Source organism: Syngnathoides biaculeatus, chromosome 16 (genome assembly GCF_019802595.1).
Source record: "Syngnathoides biaculeatus isolate LvHL_M chromosome 16, ASM1980259v1, whole genome shotgun sequence".
In the NCBI taxonomy this organism is placed as follows: domain Eukaryota; kingdom Metazoa; phylum Chordata; class Actinopteri; order Syngnathiformes; family Syngnathidae; genus Syngnathoides; species Syngnathoides biaculeatus.
In genome coordinates this window covers 16,776,985-16,798,086 of record NC_084655.1, presented here as the reverse complement: position 1 = coordinate 16,798,086, position 21,102 = coordinate 16,776,985, and the positions used below count along the sequence as shown (strand labels likewise).

Sequence of the window (21,102 nt, the reverse complement as noted above, 5' to 3'; positions counted from 1 at the left end):
TCCAAATGACATGTAGCTGTGTATACAGTTATAAAAAAAAAAAAAAAAACAATAGTTGTGGGGGGGGGGGCCTAATCCGTAAGTCAGGGGTGCCGAGGCGGCCTTGTGGATCGCTGCCGGCCTTGTCAACACGGCTCTGGCTGGGGTGGCTCGTCGCGGCGCCTCTCCGGTGGATTGAACGGGGAGGCAGTTTGGCCGCAGCGTCGTCATAGCTCGCGGGCGACGTTGTTTTTATCACCGCCGCGCGGTGGTGGATCGGGCAGGAGGTGGTTTGGTTGTACGCGGTTTGACCGTGACCCACATATCATCTAAACATGGCTCCAAACGATAGGGTAATATTGCTTCACTCGCTTGTGAGATGTTCTGCTCTTTGAAAAGAGCTTCCTTGTCTGAATGGGCCTGTTCGTCTCCCATAGCAGGGTCCACCGAGTGTTTTCAATGGCGAATGTCCCAGTGTGACGTCACAGACAGAAGACGCAGCCAATATGGCGACCACTTGGATGTCGAACGAGACTTCCGCAGATTTGCGCACGGTTGACGCGCTCTCCACTCATATTTATTTTTTCATGTAGACATTGAAGTGAATAATGTTTTATGTATTTTAGAATGCTTATAGGGATGACTCTTGACCTTTAACTTCAGTGACAACATCGCGGCATTCATCAAAGATACTTTAAAAAAACACGTTGACTTCACTTGAGACTTTTGTTAACCAAAACCGTGTTCGGTTTTGTCCAGGACAGCACCCGGTATCGTCTCTGTGGATTCTTTGGCTTTCAACGAGGTCCTTCTGGTGTAATCGTGGTCCGTCCTAATGTACTCGTATATATTGAAATGAACGGGCTGCTGTAGAGGAGTCACTGTTGTGCCTGATAAAGTCTTGCAGATGAAAGTGTCGAGATTAACGTAATGTAATCACACGTGCGCACAAATCAGCTCCGGCGCGGCGCAGTCTTGTGTGAAATTGCTGCCAAGCTTCATCCGTTCACGCGTCCGTTCATCAGCGCGGCTTTGCATCTTCAAGGCGGGCTGATGTTCCGACGAGCCTTCAAAGGCTCGCGCTGATCCGCTTCATCCATCGGGAAGGATTTTCCACACCGTCCCGGTGAGAGATTACGGCGTGACCGAACGGGAGTGGATTGTCGGGGAAACAATGAGCTTTAATTAAGAGCACAAAAAAAAGCTAATGTGGGCGTAATCGCATCTGTAACGGAGTCGGGACATTGGACAATCCGGGGACGGCGTGAACACGTTAACATCTGCTCGCTGTTTAACGTGGGGAAAACTGGGTTGACTCTTTTACAAAGCGAATGCTATGAGTTCCGGATCAAACTGAACTCAAATAATTACCTGGTGGGGTAAAAAAAAAAAAACATTTTTGTTACCACTGAGTTTGGTACGCCAATAGGTGGCTACCAAAAAGTATTTTAGAACAGATGACTTATGCTAGTACTAGCCATAGCTTATATCAGATCCAGACCAAACGTAAGTAAACCATGCTAGTTAGTGGAAACAAGGATTTTGTACCCTACTCTACATGTATTGTTACAATAGATGGATACCCAAAAATAAATAATTTTGTAAAGTATTAGCTCTTGTAGTACCCTCTGGAATTTTGATGCACCGATTTTGCAGCGTAGTACAGGGATGCGAATTTTCCGCGGATTCGCAGATTTCCAAGTTGTTTCATCTGAAAATGTCATTGTTGTGAAACGTGTAGATTCGTTGGGTAAATTTGGGAAAGAGGGGGAGGGGTACGGCTTGATGCGGGGAGAAGTTGTGATCAAGACCGGCCGCCAGCATCTATCGGCAACGCTCGTCGTGAAATTAGAAACAGCTGTGATTGCGGAAAATGGCTTTGCTATCTGTTTGCATCAAATTTGGTGTTTATAATAACAACAACATTCTGATTTTGGCGGTATTTTATCGGTATTTTCACTCTCATGTTAACATTTCTGAGAGAAGCATTCTGTTTACTACGGCATAGCTAGATCTTATAGACATGCCAGTCTGGCAAAAGTCTTGGAGCAAAAACATGAAGATCCCGCCCCAAAGGCTGACATTTTTTTTTTTCAAATTGGTCATTCTTCTCCCTGATAGCAGTTTTCACGTTTTGGCAAAAGCTACTGTCAAGTCAACTAACAGGAAGAGCACCTACCCCTCTCCAGACCTGCAGGGGGCAGCAAAACCTCAATCACACAGCTCTTCAAACTTCCTGTCAGAGGCCAGGGTGGCCATATTGCTCACAGACAGCATGTGTAGAACAAAGAAAGCGTACCAGCAAAAGGAATAAATCACTAACAAACAACTGAAGCAACTAAAAAACCTGAAGACACCCCTCAGTTTCTGATCAGACGCAACTGATAGGGAAAGGACTTAGATGCTAATTGGTTAATTTGTTTCATTTCAAGCTACAAGCTATGTTCTTTGTGTTTGTCTAACTTCTGAATTCATCTAAAGTATTCATGGAGACAAAGTGGATGCTTTTGTTTGGTTTATTCAATCAGTTACGGTGCTTATTTTACTTTTTACTTTGTCACTTTTGAACACTTAAATGTATGTCATTAATTTACTTAAAATGTGATTGGTAAGGTTAAAGTAATGCTTTGATGACCTAAATATTTGAACTAAAAATAATGCAATGTGTTCAGTGTGCTTCTTCTTCTTATATTCCAAGAGAAATTATTTTGATGTGATCTAAAATGATGAGTTTTCCAATATTTATGTTTCATATTGGTCAAAAGATTCCGTGATAGGTGCAGAAATAAAGCAAATTCCTGAATAAGGGGAAAGAAAATAAAAAAGCAAAATGTGGTTTGACAATAGCAAAGCAAATTTATTTGTATTGTGCATATCGTAGATGTGGTAACTCAATATGCTTTACATGCTTAAAAGAAAAAATAGTGTAAAAATGAGATTCATTTTTCGACATGCAAAGGGAAAAAAGTTAAAATGGGAAATTTATTTTTAACTGCAAAAAATATATATATTTTTTTTAAAGTCACATTTTGTTATCAGGCCATGTTACCCAGGCCAACTAGGGTGTAAAAAAAAAAAAAAAAAAAAATTGCCTGGTAGCTGTTTTCCTGCAAACTGCCGACTGGTCGCCAGTCAATGGCAGGCCACATCCAGTAGACAAACACATTCACATTTGCAGACAATTTAGTCTTCATTGAAGCAGGAGTAACCGGGTTTCAGAGCCAGAACCCAACTAGTCGACCGTGCTGCCTGATACTAACCACAAAAGAGGGATTGAAATTATGACCCTTGGCAAATTCTGTTTTTGTCCGTACAGTAAAAACGCACGCATAAGGCAGAAACGTGACACGTGCCGTCCTGGTTTTGTGCCATCATTGTGACTTGATGTGGGCGGGGCTCTTCGGGAAATGTCAGCGCCATCATTCAGACTGAAGGTTGACGTTTTTAGGGTGACCTTTTACACCCGGCCCCGACCCTCGTCCTATTCGTCACGGACACCCGAGACGGCGCGTCCCTGGAGGGGTAAACGACTTCCTCTGCTACATCCTTCTCTTAACGCTTCTCTTACGTTCATTACCGCGCCTCATGTAATTATCATAATGAGGTGAGCCGCAAAGGCGGCGGCGACACCGCGATGTCCAGTGTCGGTGAAATAAACATTGTAAATACTATACATCTGTAATGTGCCGTGTTTAGCATCCAGATGCTAATGTTAACACATTTATCATACAAGCATATGCGCATGTGCTGCATTCAAGCATAATAGGAGAAGTGAGTGTTTTATTTTATGTGAGTGAGGGATCATCTCAGCAAGGGCTGATGTCCAGTTCACTGAGGTTATTTCCCTTAATAAGACACTGGTAAATTACAATAATATGGCTTTTTTATTATTATTTACTAATGAGGGGATTAGCTATCTACTTCAGCAACCTCTGCCGTTTCATTTGGGATTAGCCGTCAATTCATTTCGCCTCTCAGCACGACTTCCCGCAACGCTATTCAGCCCTGCTACTGCTAAACTGACCTTAAACAATTTTATACGCATTCAGTCTGTTCATTATTCCCAAATAAAATGAATACAGAGTGGTAATGTAAACGGCTAATGCCATACTAAGGTTAGCATTTTGCTAGCTTGGAGGTTGACCAAATGGACCTTTCCGACCTGTCAATTACTCGTACAATGACAGCCAATCAGATAGCTGCATTGTCTTAACCCCTGGCTTGACACGCCCCTCTCGCCGTATTCTCCCACAAGCAATGCTGGTTGTCAGTAGCGGGCGCTTGGAAAAGTTAATCTTACGAAGAAAATTATCCTTGGATGCGCTTGGGGAATGTGCACTTCTGATGAAAGATATCCTGCTGGGTTGATTCATTTTCCAAAGCCTAAAACACGGTTGACAAAGTCTCTATGATGGATTAAGGCTCGCGGAAGAGCGCACGTACAACTAAATGTAGACGATATCAACAAACACAGGGCTGTATGTTCGAAGGTAAGTGAGGGAGAAGTATCTTATCTGAGTTTTAATTATTATCAGTGCTTTATACATTGCTGGAGAACAACTTTCACTTTGTTAGTGTATCACTGACCTGCTGAATGAAGTGTGTTGTGTTTTATACCAAAGATTCGGGTTAATATGTAAATGCGCGAGAGAAATGTCTATTTGTATCACATCGGACTTTTAAGAGAGAGCACTGGGTTCAATTGCGAGCCAAGTCAAATGAATACTCACTTTTAAAGACGACAATGATATTAGTCGTGATCTTTCTACGTAAAAAGTACTCACCCTGCTTTACACCCACAGTACGATTCCACTATTTTATCCTGTTGGATTTCAATCTGAAGTTTGTGAGGTGTCAAACTTTTTTCGCATCAATCGCCAACGTTTCGCTATAACTCTGACATTGCGTCCTGCTCCGTCCAAAATCTTAATTCCGTGTACATATCCTTGCGTAAAATAGTTGAGACCTCTCTGTAGAACTTTCTTCGACAAGTCTGACGCATTTAGCAAAAAAACTTACCCCAATATTATCTGGAATACGTGATAGAGAATCGACTTTAAACATGTTATTTTCAATCGCCATTTTGAAAGCTTGTGGGACATGGCTAAGGGGGCGGAGCTTAAGGTCCATTGTTTTTAGCTTCTTGCCCTAGCCGCCGTGTGTTTGACCCTTTGTAGGCGACGGTGGACGTAAATGGTGAGTGCACAGTATTCAAGTATGTCATCGCACATACAGTATGTGTACCAAATACTTTTTCTGGGGGGGATGCGGATGTTAGACGGCGCTCGATTGGTGGTGTTGTCCACAAAAAAGTCTTTCAAACTTTCAAAGCTTTTGACAGAGTTGAGGGACTCGAGTTAGGCTGCAGTTGCCAGTTTTCGTACTTGCGATGTGTTCGGCTAAAATGTATTCAAGACACGCGCGGCGCGAAAACTTGCCGTCAGCCTGCTAAGAACCGAGTACTGAGCCCGAGTACCACGGCGGAGATCATTTAGTTTCTCGCGCTTGTTGTCACTCGAGCACTCCAAGGGGGTGTTTTGTTGCTCGTTGTCAACAAAGAAGTTTGATTTGGCCTTTCTGGATGCTTGTTAGTCCGTCTGTGTGCGAAAAGGAGACCCGATTGAATCTCCGCTCACTAGCTGCATTATGGATCTTGTTTGCGATCAAAACGTATACTTTTACGACATTTCATCTTCTGCCGCATTTGTCGACCCACGGGTGTTGTATTGCTTTTATTTACCATCAACAGGCTTCACTTTTTATGAAATTTCATCTTAATCAGCCTTGTGCGCTTCAGCGAGGTCATAAAGAATCATCATAGATTTTCGTTTTCTTTTCTGTTCCCCCCCCTGGGCCGCGTCACCTTTAGAATACTGAGCGCAGCTGTCTAAAAAGAAAAATGAGTTGGCAACACAATCACACGGTCGGGTCCAAAAGGGCGAGCTGTGAAATATTTGATGTGCGCAAATGAAAATTCCCTTTTTTGTTTATTCAGCATTTTGATAAGAACGAGAGAGAAGCGACAGCTGTGGCACATTTTTAAATGTTCCTGTTTTTTTTGTACAGTTGCACACATATCGAAGAAAGCTCACAGCAACTCGTTGTTTATGTACAAGTAGAATATTTAATATTCATAAAAAGATTATTGCTGGTAGAGCACAAACAAGTGAAATGTAAATGAAGTATTACAGTTAAGTACTATTACAAAATTTGGTCTGAAATTTTCATCGTAGGTGCATGTCCACTGTGAGGAAGATAATCTAAAAAAAAAAAAATCCAGAAATCACTATGTATGATTTTTTTAACGATTTATTTGTGTGATATAGCTGCAAATAAGTACTTGAACACCTGAGAAAGCCAATGTTAATGTTTGGTATAGCAGCCTTTGATTGCAATTGCAGAGGTCAAACGTTTCCTGTGGTTGTTCACCAGGTTTGCACACACTGCTGGAGGGATTTTGGCCCACTCCTCCACTCAGATCTTCTCTAGATCAGACAGGCGTCGCTGAGAAAGACGGAGTTTCAGCTCCTTCCAAAGATTTTCTATTGGGTTTAGGTCAGGAGACTGGCTAGGCCACACCAGAACCTTGATATGTTTCTTACGGAGCCACTCCTTGGTTTTCCCAGCTGTGTGGTTCGGGTCATTGTTCGTGTTGAAAGTCCTGGCCACGGCCCATCTTCAATGGTCTGACTGAGGGAAAGAGGTTGTTCCTCAAAATCTTACAAAACATGGCCGCAGTCATCCTCTCCTTAATACAGTGCAGTCGTCCTGTCCCATGTGCAGAAAAACAACCCCAAAGCATGATGCTACCACCCCCATGCTTCACAGTAGGGATGGTGTTCTTGGGATGGAACTCATCATTCGTCTTCCTCCAAACACGGTTAGTGGAATTTAACCAAAAAGTTCCATTTTGGTCTCATCTGACCACAAAACCTTTTCCCATGACTCCTCTGTATCATCCAAATGGTCATTGGCAAACTTAAGACTGGCCTTGACATGTCCTGGTTTAAGCAGAGGAACCTTCTGTGCCAAGCATGATTTCAAACCATGACGTCTTAGTGAATTACCAACAGTCCCAGCTCATTTCAGGTCATTGACCAAGTCCTGTCGTGCAGTCCAGGGCTGATCCCTCACCTTTCTAAGGATCATTGGGACCCCACGATCTGGTATCTTGCATGGGGTTCCACTCCGACCGAGATTGGCCGTCATGTTTAGCTTCTTCCATTTTCTACTGATTGGACCTTTTTTCACCAAGCTGCTTGGCAATTTCTCCGTCCCCCTTTCCAGCCGTGTGAAGTTGTCCAATTTTGTCTCTGGTGTCTTTGGACAGCTCTTTGGTCTTGGCCATGTTACAAGTTTGAGTCTTAGTGATTGGATGGGGTGGACAGGTGTCTTTATGCAGCTAACGACCTCACACAAGTGCATCCGATTCAGGAAAATACATGGAGTGGAGGTGGACTTTGAAAGGCGGACTAACAGGGTCCAAATTCTAGCTGATAGACAGGTGTTCAAATACTTATTTGCAGCTGTATCACACGAATCATTAAAAAAAAAATTATACATTGTGATTTCTGGATATTTCTACTTATATGATCACTCTCACAGTGGACATGCACCTATGATGAAAATTCCAGACCCCTCCATGATTTCTAAGTGGGAGAACTTGCAATATAGCAGGGTGTTCAAATACTTAGTTTATTCATTGTAAATCCAAAGTAGGCAAACATAGAGGCTCATAAGTATACAACCACGCAGCTGGTATTTAAGGAATCAAGCACACAAGTAGCTTGTCCACAACTGATACACAAGTAAACAAATAACACAGTTACACAAGTGCACAATTACACGAGTGGTGCAGGAGTGCACTAGTGTGTGCATGCAAGCGTGTGTAATTTTTGTGGCTTGTTTACATTAATGATTCGTAGGCCCATCTTCGAGAAAATAGCTACGCTCTGTTAACGTCGTTGTCTTCTTCTGTGGTGGAACAATAGCTAATAATGATGGCCTTGTGCCTCACAGTCGACACTTCTGAACACCGCCGACAAAAAGTGCTTTGAAATAAAGATTGCCCCGCCTGCTCGCTGCCTTGTTGTTGACCGGCTTACCAAAGGGATGTTTATCTACTCAAGTGCAGAAGGGAGAGGCCTGTATTTGGGGAAAAACAAGACAAAAGATGAAGCCACACAGGGCCCTCTGCTGGCTCAATCAAGTCAAACGACCCCGGTGTTCTTTAGTTCAGACCGTGCATGTTTCTCATTAAATGTAATATAATCATAATAATAATAAAAATTAGATTAAAACCAAAAGCGAAAATGTGCCTAATGCGACGACTCTGAGCAATTAAATGCGATGGGATAAGGTGAATACGGAGCTAATATACCTATCTATTTTGAATTTTAATTGGATTTCAATAGCATTTTTGCAAACAGTATTTGCATTGAGGCGTGACTACCCGGCCTGCTAATTATTAATATTCATAATCGATTAATTGTGTAAAGCCATTGTTAAACCTGGTTTGATTTAATCCCTACAACAGTAAATGTTTCTCAAATTTCTGGAGTCTTCCGAGAACGCAGACTCTTTTTGTCGATATATGTAAAACATAATGATCTCGTACATTTTTTTCATACATTACATTATTTATTTTTCCATTCGTCGTATGAATAATGTGGAATTGACATTTTGTTGAACTCGAAGCAGCTTCAAAAGTGTACGTACACCCATCTAGTTGCTCTTCACGTGAGGTGAAGTTTTAACAAGCTCGGTGGGGGTAAGTAACATCACGTAACATCACGTGTTATATTGCTGAATTGTTTAGATAGTTTTCATGTTTTAATAAAACCAAATAAAACAATTATCAGTTTATAAACAGTATTCGATGGCGACCTAATTTTTTTTAAATTCGTAGGTATTTTTATTTGTAGCGTTCATCTATTAGATTATTTATACTCAATTAATATTTATATGTATTTCTTTAACTCCACCGTCACGGTGCCATGCAATGTGCTCCCATGCCCACCGGGGAGCCGTCCGGGGTTTGGTGTCTTGCCGAAGGACTCATCAAGTGTAAATAGTCAGAGCCGGGATTCGAACGCGCGGACCCGCACTACAGTCGCCCCATCTTCCTGATTATATTTTTATTTGGTTCGCAGTGATTTATTCATAATTGTTTAATTTAAGGCATGTAATGTTGAAGGCATTTATTTTATGTATTAATAGTTAATATTAATAGCATTTAGGTTATTTTCATTTATATTTGTATATTTGTTTGTATTTTGTTTAGGTATTTTTTAATTTTTCTTTTACTATTTTTTTCCAATTTTGAGAACAAGTTTGAAATGTGTGTGTGTGTATATATATGTATATATATATTTTTTTTTCACACTTGTTCTTGTTTCACACTTGTTCTCAAAATTGGAAAATAATATTAAAAAAATGAAAAAAAAATCATATACAGTGTGTGTGTATATATATATATATATTTATTTATTGTATTTACATTGCCAGTCACTTCATGTTTCATTGTGACGGTGGCAGACAAACAAGGACATGGGGGGCGCGGGGGGGGGGGTAAAGAGGCTTGTGGGGGCTATTAGCAAGTTAGCGCAGCGGCGGGGAGAACGGGGGCAGCGCGGGAGGGGGTCCGCTCAAATTGCGCGGCGTTTGCTGCGGGAAGCAGAAGAGGAACGAAGCGGAGTCGAAACGCGCGAGGAAGACTGTGAGTGAAGGCTATTGAGGGAAAGTAGAAAAAGAAGACAGGAGGCGGCGGAGGAAGAGCGAGGAGTTGACGGATCGGAGTATTTTTAGAAGGCGAACCAAGGAACAGCAAGGACAAAGTCGTCTGCTTTGTTTTGTTTGCTTTCCTTCCCCGATGCCAGTGTCATTTTGTAGCCTTGCGCTCGAGCTTGCCCCGGTCGCTACGCCAGGCTCCATCTGTCCAAGCGCGAGGCGGCACGTGGAAGTCGCGGAAGTGAGAGCGCCGTTCAGATGCGGACTGCCAATCAGCCCCAGTAAGTCCAATCACTGAAACGGTAGACGAGAAAACCCCCCGAACAAAGATGCGCCGCTCTCATTGATTTCATTTCCTTCTCATCTCACGTTTGTCACCCCCCCCCCCTCCTCGCCAGCCCGCCGTCGCACCCCCACTGGTTTGTATTCCATCCTCCCTCCTCCTCCTCCTCCTCCTTTGGCGTCCTCTCTCGCTCGCTGTCACACAAGCTGCAACAGCGGACGCTTTTCAATTTCTTTCCGCTGAGTCGGCAGCGTCAGGAGGGACCAACAAGTCCGCTCGCTGAACCGACGTGGGGGTAGCTCGGGGGGAGTGTCCTTCGTCAACCAGTCAGAGGGTTGTTCGTCCCGGTCTGGATTTACCGTTTACCCTGGAGCTACATGTGGGTCGCAGCCCCGCAAGCCGGGCTGGGAAATGACGCTATCCCCGCGGTTGTAGGAGCCCTGTGGGCGGGGGTCATGGCCCGAGAGGGGCGCCGTCTCCGGTCCCCGACAGCCACCCGACTGCACGGAACAACCCGGACGCTCGCTTCCACTCTGTTGTCGCGGACGCACCTGCACGGGCTGAGGCAGGTGTGCGTCCCTGGCGGTTCCCTGGGGCGAAGAGTCTTCTGGCTCCTGGCGCTGTGCACCTCCCTGGGCCTGCTGCTGTCCTGGTCATCCAACCGGCTACTTCACTGGATGTCCTTCCCCACCTACACGCGGGTCCACACTGAGTGGGCCAAGGAACTGGCATTCCCCGTCGTCACCATCTGCAACAACAACCCCATCCGCCTCTACAAGCTCACTAAGAGCGACCTGTACTTCGCCGGACACTGGCTCGGCCTGCTGCTGGCCAACCGCACGGTCCGCCCCCTGGTGCTGGACCTGCTGCAGGAGGACCGCGTGGGCTGGTTTGGCAAGCTGTCAGACTTCAGGCTTTTCCTGCCGCCCCGGAACTTTGAGGGCACCAACTTGGAGTTCATGGATCGGCTTAGCCACCAACTGGACGACATGCTTCTCTCCTGCAAGTACAGAGGGGAACCTTGCGGGGCTCACAACTTCTCATCCGTAAGTTGTCTACACGTGACTTCATCTGTGCGATACTCTGTCGGGTTTAAGTCTGTAGATTGACCTGATAAGTCTAAAACAATCCAATTCCCCTTCACAATTAGTCATTTTCATGTAAATCCTTGGTAATCGCTTTACGGTTTATCTGGAATCGTTGATCCGAGGTACCATCTTTGGTTTTCAAGTCTGGGGAATGTCTTGGCCAGGCTAAACATCTTGACAGTTTCTCACACCCATGGACTCGACACTCTTGTACTTCTCGCTATACGGTATGTGGCTTTGAAGATTTAGTCATCGTGTTTGATTTATACGTAATTTGTGGCATGCTCTATAAATTTAAATCTAAACTACTTGACCGGTCTAAAACTGTCCACTTCACTATTGTTTTTGCACATCTAGCTCCCGTCATGTTGGTTTCACTTATAACTAGTATATACACAACTTTTGTCACCGTGGGTCATGTACCCATCGGCTAAACTAAAACACCTCGACATTTTTCTTCACCCCTGGAGTCCTGTTTTTTGTTTTTCATTGATCATACCTCAAACTCATACAAGTGCAGTTTCCACAGGCCAACCCTCCAAATGTGTAGTGTCTAAATTTGTTCCGGATCACATAAACGGCGACCTCTTTTACAATGATTGGAGTCCTTAACAGCGCGTGTAAATCAATGGTGCGCCAACTGTTTGAACTTCCTGTAACAACTAATCGTTAAAGCGCTCGAGCACCAAATGCGTCGCGGCCGCTTTCATTCAGATTTCTACGAGGAAAGGCGAAAAGAAAGAAACTACTGCAAAAAGCTTACAAAAAGGGCTTGAACTGAGGTGCAAACCTAGATCGAAGAATGAAAATTGACAATACACACCACAGTTTCTCTCTTCCAAAAGTATCGTGATCCTGAGGCCAGTTCCCGTTGCTCTGTGTGTATGTGTGGGGTCGGGGGGGCGGGGGGGGGGGGGGGGTTGTTCCTCTCTTCATTCTCTACTTTAGCAAGTTTTGGTTTTAAGTCTAGAAATTCATTTAACACGTCTATAATTTTCCGCCGCAGCTTCCCGATTTTTGTCTCACCATCCATAGACTGCTCTCTGGTTATCAGGTTGGTTAAAAACCCAGTTTTCATCATCACGGGTCATTTACCCATAATAGGTGGTACTCTCTATAGGGTTTAAGTTTGAAGATTGACTTGGCGAGTATAAAATCTTTCGCTTCACATGTTTTTTTTTTCCCCCCCACGTAAAGATAGTTCCCCTGCGATTGGCTGGCAAACAGTCCAGGGCGTACCCCGCCTCTTGCCTGAAGATAGTAGGACAGGCTCCTGAACTCCCACGACCCTTGTGAGGATAAGCGGCTTGGATGATGGATGGATGAATGGATGATAGCTCGCTTTTCCATGCTAGTTACATCTAGGCCAGGGTATTTGGCGTCGAATTCAGATAGCGGAGTGATAATATCTGTCATACTACCTGACGGGTTTCCAACCCGTCTACAGGCTCGGATAAAACTCAAATAATTTATGTGGAAATTGTAGGATGCGCTCCAGGATTTGGGTCTGGAGACTTGGCAAATCTCAAACCTTCCACTTTACCGTTGCAGTCCAAACTGAAATTTGAAGCTTTCACAGACACCCCGAATGGCAGCGAGAATCTTTTCTGGCGTGTTCTCGCTTGTAAGACTTCAGCTCCCGTGCGGTTAAGAACCGCCGAAGAGGAAAAATAAAAAGCTGGACCCCGTGTGGGCGTTACGACTATGCTTTTTTTTTGTCTTTCTCTCTCTCTCTCTCTCTCTCTCCCCTCTCGCATTGTTGTTTGCGATGGTGTTTGCGCACTGCCAGCCCCCGAAAGCCCGAGAGGTGCATCGGCTCGGCGCTGAAAGGGCTTTAATAACGAGCGCGCTCTCCCGTCCATTAGCTTTGAGCTCGACACGTGAGCGCCAGGCTGCTTTGTGCTAGTTTTTCTTTGACAAAGTTGTCTTGAAAATGAGGTCAATTGTTGTCTAACTTGCACGACGGTGCGATTCCGTGAATTCTTAAATTCCCTATAACCGGAACAACATCTCCTTGTAATCCAAACTCTTGTTGAAAAGGACTGATTACGGCACACGTTCACTTCCTCAATGTCGAGTTTAGAAATCAAATGTCTCCCTTGAGCGCATAAATTTGCCCAGCCATGCTCTATAGGGTTAAATCTGGAGATTTAGTTGGCCAGTTTAAAACGTATTCACTTCAACTTCACATTTTTTTCCCCCGCATGCATAGACCAGCATAAATCTTTGCGTCATCACAGACAAAAGCCAGGTACCTTTCCCCTAGCATGCTAACATACCCGAGCTAAGCTAACGAGGCTATCTAGCGTTCATTCCTTCTTCGTTCCATCCGTTCGTCACAGGCCAACTTTTCATGGTGCTAATGCGCTTTCTGTGATTTGTGGCTAATCTCATTAGCGAGGACTTCCTCAAGGTCTTTAGTTTCTGCCGTTTGGGACGGGAAAAAATGTTTTTGGGGCATCGCATGCTCGATTGAATGGGTGGGCAAAGAATTTTATTGTGGACAGAAGAGCCAAGTCGTTCATAGATTAAGTTAAAATCTATATGTTAAATATGGTAGTTTGTTAGTCATGTTTTAATGATAATAATAATTGAATATATTTTGAGTTTGTTTAAAATAATATATAACTCATTAACCACATTATGATCCACTAACTATATATGCAGAATTGTTTCTTTTACTGTTCTATTACTTGGAATAATAATTAGGGCGGCACGGTGCCTCAGCTGGTAAAGCGTCGACCTCACAGTTCTGAGGACCCGGGTTCGATCCCGCCCCCGCCTGTGTGGAGTTTGCATGTTCTCCCCGTGCTTGTGTGGGTTTCCTCCGGGTGCGCGCGCCGGTTTCCTCCCACGTCCCAAAAACATCCAACATGAATTGGACCCTCTAAATTGCCCCTAGGTGTGATTGTGAGTACGACTTTTTGTCTCTATGTGCCCTGGCGACCAGTTCAGGGTGTACCCCGCCTCCTGCCCGTTGACAGCTGGGATGGGCTCTGCCTCTCCCCGCGACCCTCGTGAGGATAAGCGGCAAAGAGAATGTATGAATGGATGGATGGAATAATAATTAGTTAATAAATGAAGTCTGAAACCTTCCACCACCTTGAAGTCATGAGCTCCTCAAGGTCCTTTTCTTTTCCCCGCTTTTGGAGCACCGCGGATCAGGATCAATCCCGACAAAACAGGAACCACGTTCGCCTCGACCGAGCCTCCCTGGGAACCTTACAGTATCTCGCCAGGAAGAAGAAGAAGAAGATAAAGAAGGAAACAAAGAAACGGAGGATCAATAAATCCATGGGCGCTGCATTTTTGAGTTCGTCTCAACTCCCGGCGGTCGCACCAGCGTGGGAGACCCGAGCGTGAAAAAAAAAAAAATGAATAAAATCTTCCCGAGACGTCTTTTCTCGAAATAGCCACGAGCCGGCGTTCTCTTTGATGAACCTCGTCCACCTGCAGTGGTAGCCAAGCGCCACCAATTAAACGGCGTGACACCTCATCACGCGCTCTGCATCTCGCGCGGAAGTAAACTTTTCTTGTCTTCCTGGTTTGCCCCAAGGTGAGCAGTGCACCATCTCCCTAGAAATCTAATAACTGCAAAGTATTTTTCACTACCTTCAAGTACTCGCGGTGATTTATTATTATTTTTTTTTTCCTTTGTTATTGACTGACCCTGCGGGGAGTTGCGTGCTTCACATTTGTTATACCTTAAGTCAGACGTTTCTATTGGGAACACTACAATCAATTCGAACCTGTTAGTGTCAAATGGACACCTCCTGTCCCTGAGATGATCACAAATTTGATTTGGAGTATGACACCGTTAGATTTAAACCCAACCGCTGGATGAATTATGCAAATGAAGCGACAGAAGAGGTCTTCAATTTCGCGCCGGGGAGACGCGGGTTTGGCTGACCAGCTGCAACTCCAACACCCGTTCCGCTGGTCCCCCGTTTTATTAGTTTCTCAAAACGTAGGGTCACAAGATTACAAAACAAATGAAGGAACAGATGAAAATACCAACACAAAGACAAATACAAAAATAAACGTTTCTTCGAAGCTGCAGCATTGTCCGGATAAACTTGCTGGAGATCAGCACGGCATCTGATTCATAGTATGCGGCAGGCCACGAGGCCTTTAGCCGAGCTTCGGTGGTGGCGGACGCCTTTAGCCTAGCTTCGGCGTCCGGGGCCAACGGGCTCCGCCGCCCGGAAGCTCGGCTCCTCAGACTCCGCGACGTTCCCGTCCAAAGAACCATCTGCGGCTGCCGGCCCGGAGCTCCCGGGGGGCCTTTGTTTACGCACTTATGTCGCGCGTAGGCCTCCGAGTAGTCAGACTCCGAGTCATTCCACTATCCGAATATTCAACATTAATTAAAGCCACAGGTTCAAATCTGTATTGAAGTATTCCTCTGTCTTCCCGATCAACCGATACTGCTATTTCTTCATCAGATGAGGATAAATCCGAGAAATCAGCGCTGGGCCCAATCGTGTCCCATGTAATCCAGCGTTTGGAACGGCACGGTACATGTCACATACGACCACGTAGATCATGTGACTCGCGAAAATGGCAGCGCCCCTGAAAATTCGTAGTTGTTGATTAAAAATCTTCTCAAAACACTATTAAATGAGAGAGGATTGAGCATCACATTGTCAAAATAGGGAACATATTACATGACCTTTTGGATACACTTAATCCAAGCTCTGGATTTCTCCTTTGAAGTCAGCAAGGGGGTGCATAACTCCCCAAGGTGTCGCTGGGTCACACTTCAGGTCACACAGCCCCTCGCAAAGAGACTCATTCACGCAAGGATGATATAAACAAATGCATGATAAAATAATAAATCTAACAGACACCAATTCATGTTGTCCAGTATCTCCAGTTGTTGATGCTTGAGGCAGCCGGAAATCCGATTTTGAGTGCAGGTTCTTCTGTGCTGACAGACGTGTGGTGTCAGAAGTGGGATGGTCAGCTATAGGGTTACCCATTCGTAGATGGTCTGGAACGGGGCAGGTACACCAGACGGTCACAGTCTGAATATTATTTTTTTTTTCCCCACGCCAACAGACATTAGCTGTAAAGGTAACCTCTTACAGACAAGTGATTCGTAATTTACTTCGGAAGTGGGTTAGAACGATATTGTGATGGAGAAGGCAATCACTTGGTTTTGTGTGTGATTTGACTCCCTGTTCAGTCGGAAGTGGCGGACGTGAAGCTCGTTCCTGAGCCTGGAGATGGCGGGGAAGGCCGCACGTATAACAAGAGACATCTTAAACCAGTCACCTTCGGTGTTAAACATGTCAACGCACTGACTTGTAAGTGCAATCATGAAGGGCGACGCTCTCCTCGTTTGCCGTCACCTTTTTTTTCTTCGGGGTTTACGCCAATCCTGCGCCGTATCGATTCGGATAAGAGCGGCAGTTGGTCGCCGCGATCTCATTAACCCCCGCACTCTACCCCGCAATCCAATTTGCAACTCCCGCACTGATGACCGGAGAGCTTTTTTTTTTTTTTTTTTTTCCCCAGTTTGTGATTGAAAAGAATGCTTGCTAATTCATCGTCGGGGCGCTCACGTCGCGCGCTAGGTAGCTGTGAAAAGCGTCAACCTTGAACGCGGAGGACGAAATCGGTACGTGGCTCGCATTCGCAGTCGCCCTGCTGCATAATGGCCAGGCTATTACAGCCGTGCCATAAATACCATTTGTCATTTCTGCGTTAGGGAAATATTTTTCGCGACTGCGATCGTAGCTGTAAATCCTGTCTGCCGTGACCTCAAACAAAACGTGTTGCGGAGCGCATGTTTACATTACATCGCGACGCCCACCACGCTAATGTTTATTCACTTTCAGGCCCGCAGGGCAGCAAGCACCCACACGAACGTCAAATATAAGAAAGTAGAGACGGGGGGGGAAAAAAAAGGCTAACAGTTTAGATTTTTCCTTTATTATCTTAAAAATGATCCATATCACTACAGTGTGATTTTAAAAGGTCTCAAAGTAGCAGAATTCTGTTTCATTTTGCTAGGTATAAAAGCTAAAAGCTAATTTAGGCTAACACGACAACAGTGGATGATTTGGTATCGTCACATCACATTTTCTGTTTTTCAAGCAATAAACTACACATATGTATATAATAATATGATGTGAGATATATATATATATATATATATATATATATATATATATATATATATATATATATATATATAAAATCAAGTGGTGCATATTACATTATTATTGTTTTTTTAAACAATGTACTTAACATAGCAGAATAAAAAGCTCACGACTGGATTTGAACTGAGCTAACATTAATGTGCCGATTTTGTTACAAAACTCTTTCAGTATTATTTTTGCAGCAAGAATGTAAAATGAATAGAAACAATGATTGACAGAAAATGTAATTTTGGAACAAATCCTGATTATAATGTTGAGCATCATATAAACCAAAAGTGTTCAACTAAAATTGAAAGTCTAGATCAAGAAAATTAATCGAAGTAAAGATCTGGATGAATCAAGGCGACATTTACATAAGGTAACAAAAGATATTTTTCCTTTTGAAGGTACAGAATACATAAGGCCACGAGTCGTCTTTGTAACATTTCCAATGCCAAAATGCGCTGAAAGTGTCAAGGCTGCAAAAGCAGAAAGTTTGACGCAGTCTCAATGACTGCGGCGGCGAGCATTCATCGCTCCTGAGCGGAAATGTCGATTCGGGCTCGAGAACGCAAAAGGTTGTTATCGTCTTCCATTCTTGTTGTTGCCGCCGACTGCTACAGAAAGAGCCGGCCGAGCGGCACAAATGGCCGCCGCCGTCCCCTAATCGGCCTGTCGTCCTTAAGTGTTTTCCGTTTGGCGCGATGCAATTAAAGAGTGGCGAGAGTTATGTGCGCCATGCCCCCCCCCCCCCTCCAGCGACTTGGCTCTTCGTTGAAGGCGACGGGACGTGAAAGCACCGACGCATCGATTGATTGGCGTTTGGCAAAAAAAAAATACTTTTATTTTAAGGGTGACGTCGCAAATCAGAATTCCAGTACAGCGTTACATTTTCTCATTTCTGGCGGTCTTTGTGGGAAAGAGGCTTGCCTTATCTTTCCCCCGACACTCTCCTCTTTCGTATGCATCCCTGATTATCGTGTGAGGCGGTTTTGGTCACACACGAGACGCTGAACCGGCGCAGCCAATTTGTCTTATGTGCTCTTTTATCAGCGTCGTACAACTTAGCCCTTTGGCTGCGATCCCACCGGAGGAACATTGTTGCAAGAGCGAGGGAAATAAGTATTTGAACACCCTGCTATATTGCGAGTTCTCTCATTTAGAAATCATGGAGGGGTCTGAAATTTTCATCGTAGGTGCATGTCCAATGTGAGAGAGATCATCGAGAAAGAAAAATCCAGAAATCACAATGTATGATTTTTTTTTTAAGGATTTATTTGTGTGATATAGTATTTAAACGCCTGAGAAAATCAATGTTAATATTTGGTGCAGTAGCCTTTGTTTGTAATTACAGAGGTCAAACGTTTCTTGTGGTTGTTCACCAGGTTCGCACACATTGCAGGAGGGATTTTGGCCCAGTCCTCCACACAGATCTTCGCTAGATCAGACAGGTTTCTGGGCTGTCGCTGAGAAACACAGAGTTTCAGCTCCCTCCAAAGATTTTCTATTGGGTTTAGGTCTGGATATGCTTCTTGCAGAGCCAGTCCTTGGTTTTCCCGGCTGTGTGGTTCGGGTCATTGTCGTGTTGAAAGACCCAGCCAGCCACGAACCGTCTTGAATGCTCTGACAGAGGGAAAGAGGTTGTTCCGCAAAATCTCACAATTCATGGCCGCGATCATCCTCTCCTTAATACAGTGCAGTCGTCCTGTCCCAGGTGCAGAAAGACACCCCATAGCATCAAGCTACCACCCCCACGCTTCACAGTAGGGATGGTGTTCTTGGGATAGAAGTCATCATTCATCTTGCTCCAAGCACGGCTGGTGGAATTATGACCAAAAAGTTCCATTTTGGTCTCATCTGACAAAAAAACTTTCTCCCACGACTCCTCTGTATCATCCAACTGGTCATTGGCAAACTTAAGACGGGCTTTGACATGTGCTGGTTGAAACAGGGGAACCTTCCGTGCCATGCAAGATTTCAAACCGTGACGTCTTAGTGTATTACCAACAGTCACCTTGGAAACGGTGGTCTGAGCTCTTTGTAGGTCATTGGCCAAGTCCTGTCGTGTAATACTGGGCTGATTCCTCACCTTTCTAAGGATCATCATCAGGACCCCACGAGGTGATATCTCACTTGGGGCTCCACTCCGATTGAGATTGACCGTCATGTTTCGCTTCTTCCATTTTCTAATGATTGCTCCAACAGTGGACCTTTTTTCACCAAGCTGCTTGGCAATTTCTCCGTAGCCCTTTCCAGCCGTCAGAATTCTAGCTGACAGACAGGTGTTCAAATACTTTTTTGCAGGTGTATCACACAAATCATTGAAAAATCATACGTTGTAATTTCTGGGTTTTCTCTCTCACAGTGGACATGCACCTACGATGAAAATTCCAGACCCCTCCATGATTTCTAACTGGGAGAACTTGGAACATAGCACAGTGTTCAAATACTTATATTCTTCACTCTATCTGTCAAAAAATATGAGAAGAAGTGTTAACCCCTGAACAGCCCTCTCCCTGGCTAGCGCTGCTTTTTTTCTTTCCAAATGACAGGCAAAAAAAAATTATTTGACGCGAGTCAAGATGAGAGCGTTGCGCTGGCTTCCAACTTTGCACTCACGCCGGGTTCCGCCGCCCTGAGACGAGCAGCACTTGAGTGGCAACTGCACTTCAGATCCCACTCAATGCATTCAGTGCATTTTTCACACGTTTCCATTAGTGTCCTTAGAGAGGCGTCACGGAGGAAGGTGGAAAGTAAAGACAAACCGCGAGAGAAGCCAGGAGATGTTGAGCCCCTGTCAATAATTGAACGAGAAGATCTCGCTGCTGCTGTCGTCGCCTTCTTCGTTTTTTCCGTTTTCTTCCTTTTTCCTCTTTCTTCCTTTTTTTTTTTTTGAAGGAAATAAGCAGCGGTGCATGGCGTGATTTGTGATGGCTCGCCATTGATTTACTAGCGCTCCCAAGAAACAATGTGCTCCGAGTGTCCTTGGATTTTGGGGCAAAATTCAGCCCTTGACGCCAGTACCACTTTGCAGCATAAAATTTAATAGATAATAATAAATGTCTGTCATTGGTAGGCAAAAAAAAAAAAATGTCAGAAAGACATAAAATGGGTTTGAAGTTGACATTTTAGGCTGACCTTGGCAATTTCAATTCTTTCAAAGATAAAAAATGCATTTTGGACTTTAGAAAAAAAAAAGTAATCAAAGCCTGTTTTAATTAACAACAACCAAAAAAATAGTTGGTTTATTTATCATGAGTTGACCTACAAAGTTTTTGAAAAATGAAAGAATTCTGCCATTGGGTGCTGGGTGTGGCCATTTTAGGCTAATTTTGGACATTTCCAAGTGTCCTCCAAAGACCGACTTGGAAGACTAAATTGGGAACCGTTCGGCAAGAAATGAACTTGAACGTTAAGAGCAGTACTTTGTAAACTGTTGTTCTGTACCGTACTGTAAAAGGGGTAACTAAAACATATTTATTCCATATGATGGTTTGAATTATTTTGGGAGGTTTTTTTTGGAACAGATTTTTAGCAAGAATCATGGCTGTCCAAGCACATGATTTGCTTTGGCAGTCCACAAAAAATATGTGGTGGGCCGGATCTGCCCTCCGGCCTTGGGTTTGACACCTGCACATGAGTGGTTGTCAATGATTGTGGGTGGAGTATGCTGCCAAGGTTTGATGACATCAAATGAAACAAAACTTCAATACCTCAAGACTTAAAAATAAATCAACCCCCAAAGTAGTTTTACCTTAATTGAAACACGAGATATTTAACAAAGAAAGACAGTACACAAAGTTTAACGCTAACGCTGGCGCCGCGCTAAAGTTAATGCTAGCGGTGCGCTAACAGGGCCGGTTAAAAAAAAAAATAG

At 44.2% G+C, this 21,102-nt stretch overlaps 1 protein-coding gene across 4 annotated transcripts in view; it reads left to right on the top strand.

Moving 5' to 3' along the window:
• asic2 (acid-sensing (proton-gated) ion channel 2) overlaps nt 1-21,102 on the top strand; it is a 185,561-nt gene that overhangs the window by 91,029 nt on the left and 73,430 nt on the right. For 3 of the 4 annotated variants that reach the window (XM_061846815.1, XM_061846814.1, XM_061846818.1), the window contains exon 1: nt 9,642-11,037. The exons of the other annotated variant lie outside the window; for it this stretch is intronic. In XM_061846815.1, coding sequence (XP_061702799.1) covers nt 10,369-11,037 — 669 coding nt within the window. In that variant the 5' untranslated portion in view covers nt 9,642-10,368. Of the gene's footprint in view, nt 1-9,641; nt 11,038-21,102 lie in introns of those variants that run through there. 4 annotated transcript variants of the gene reach the window in all.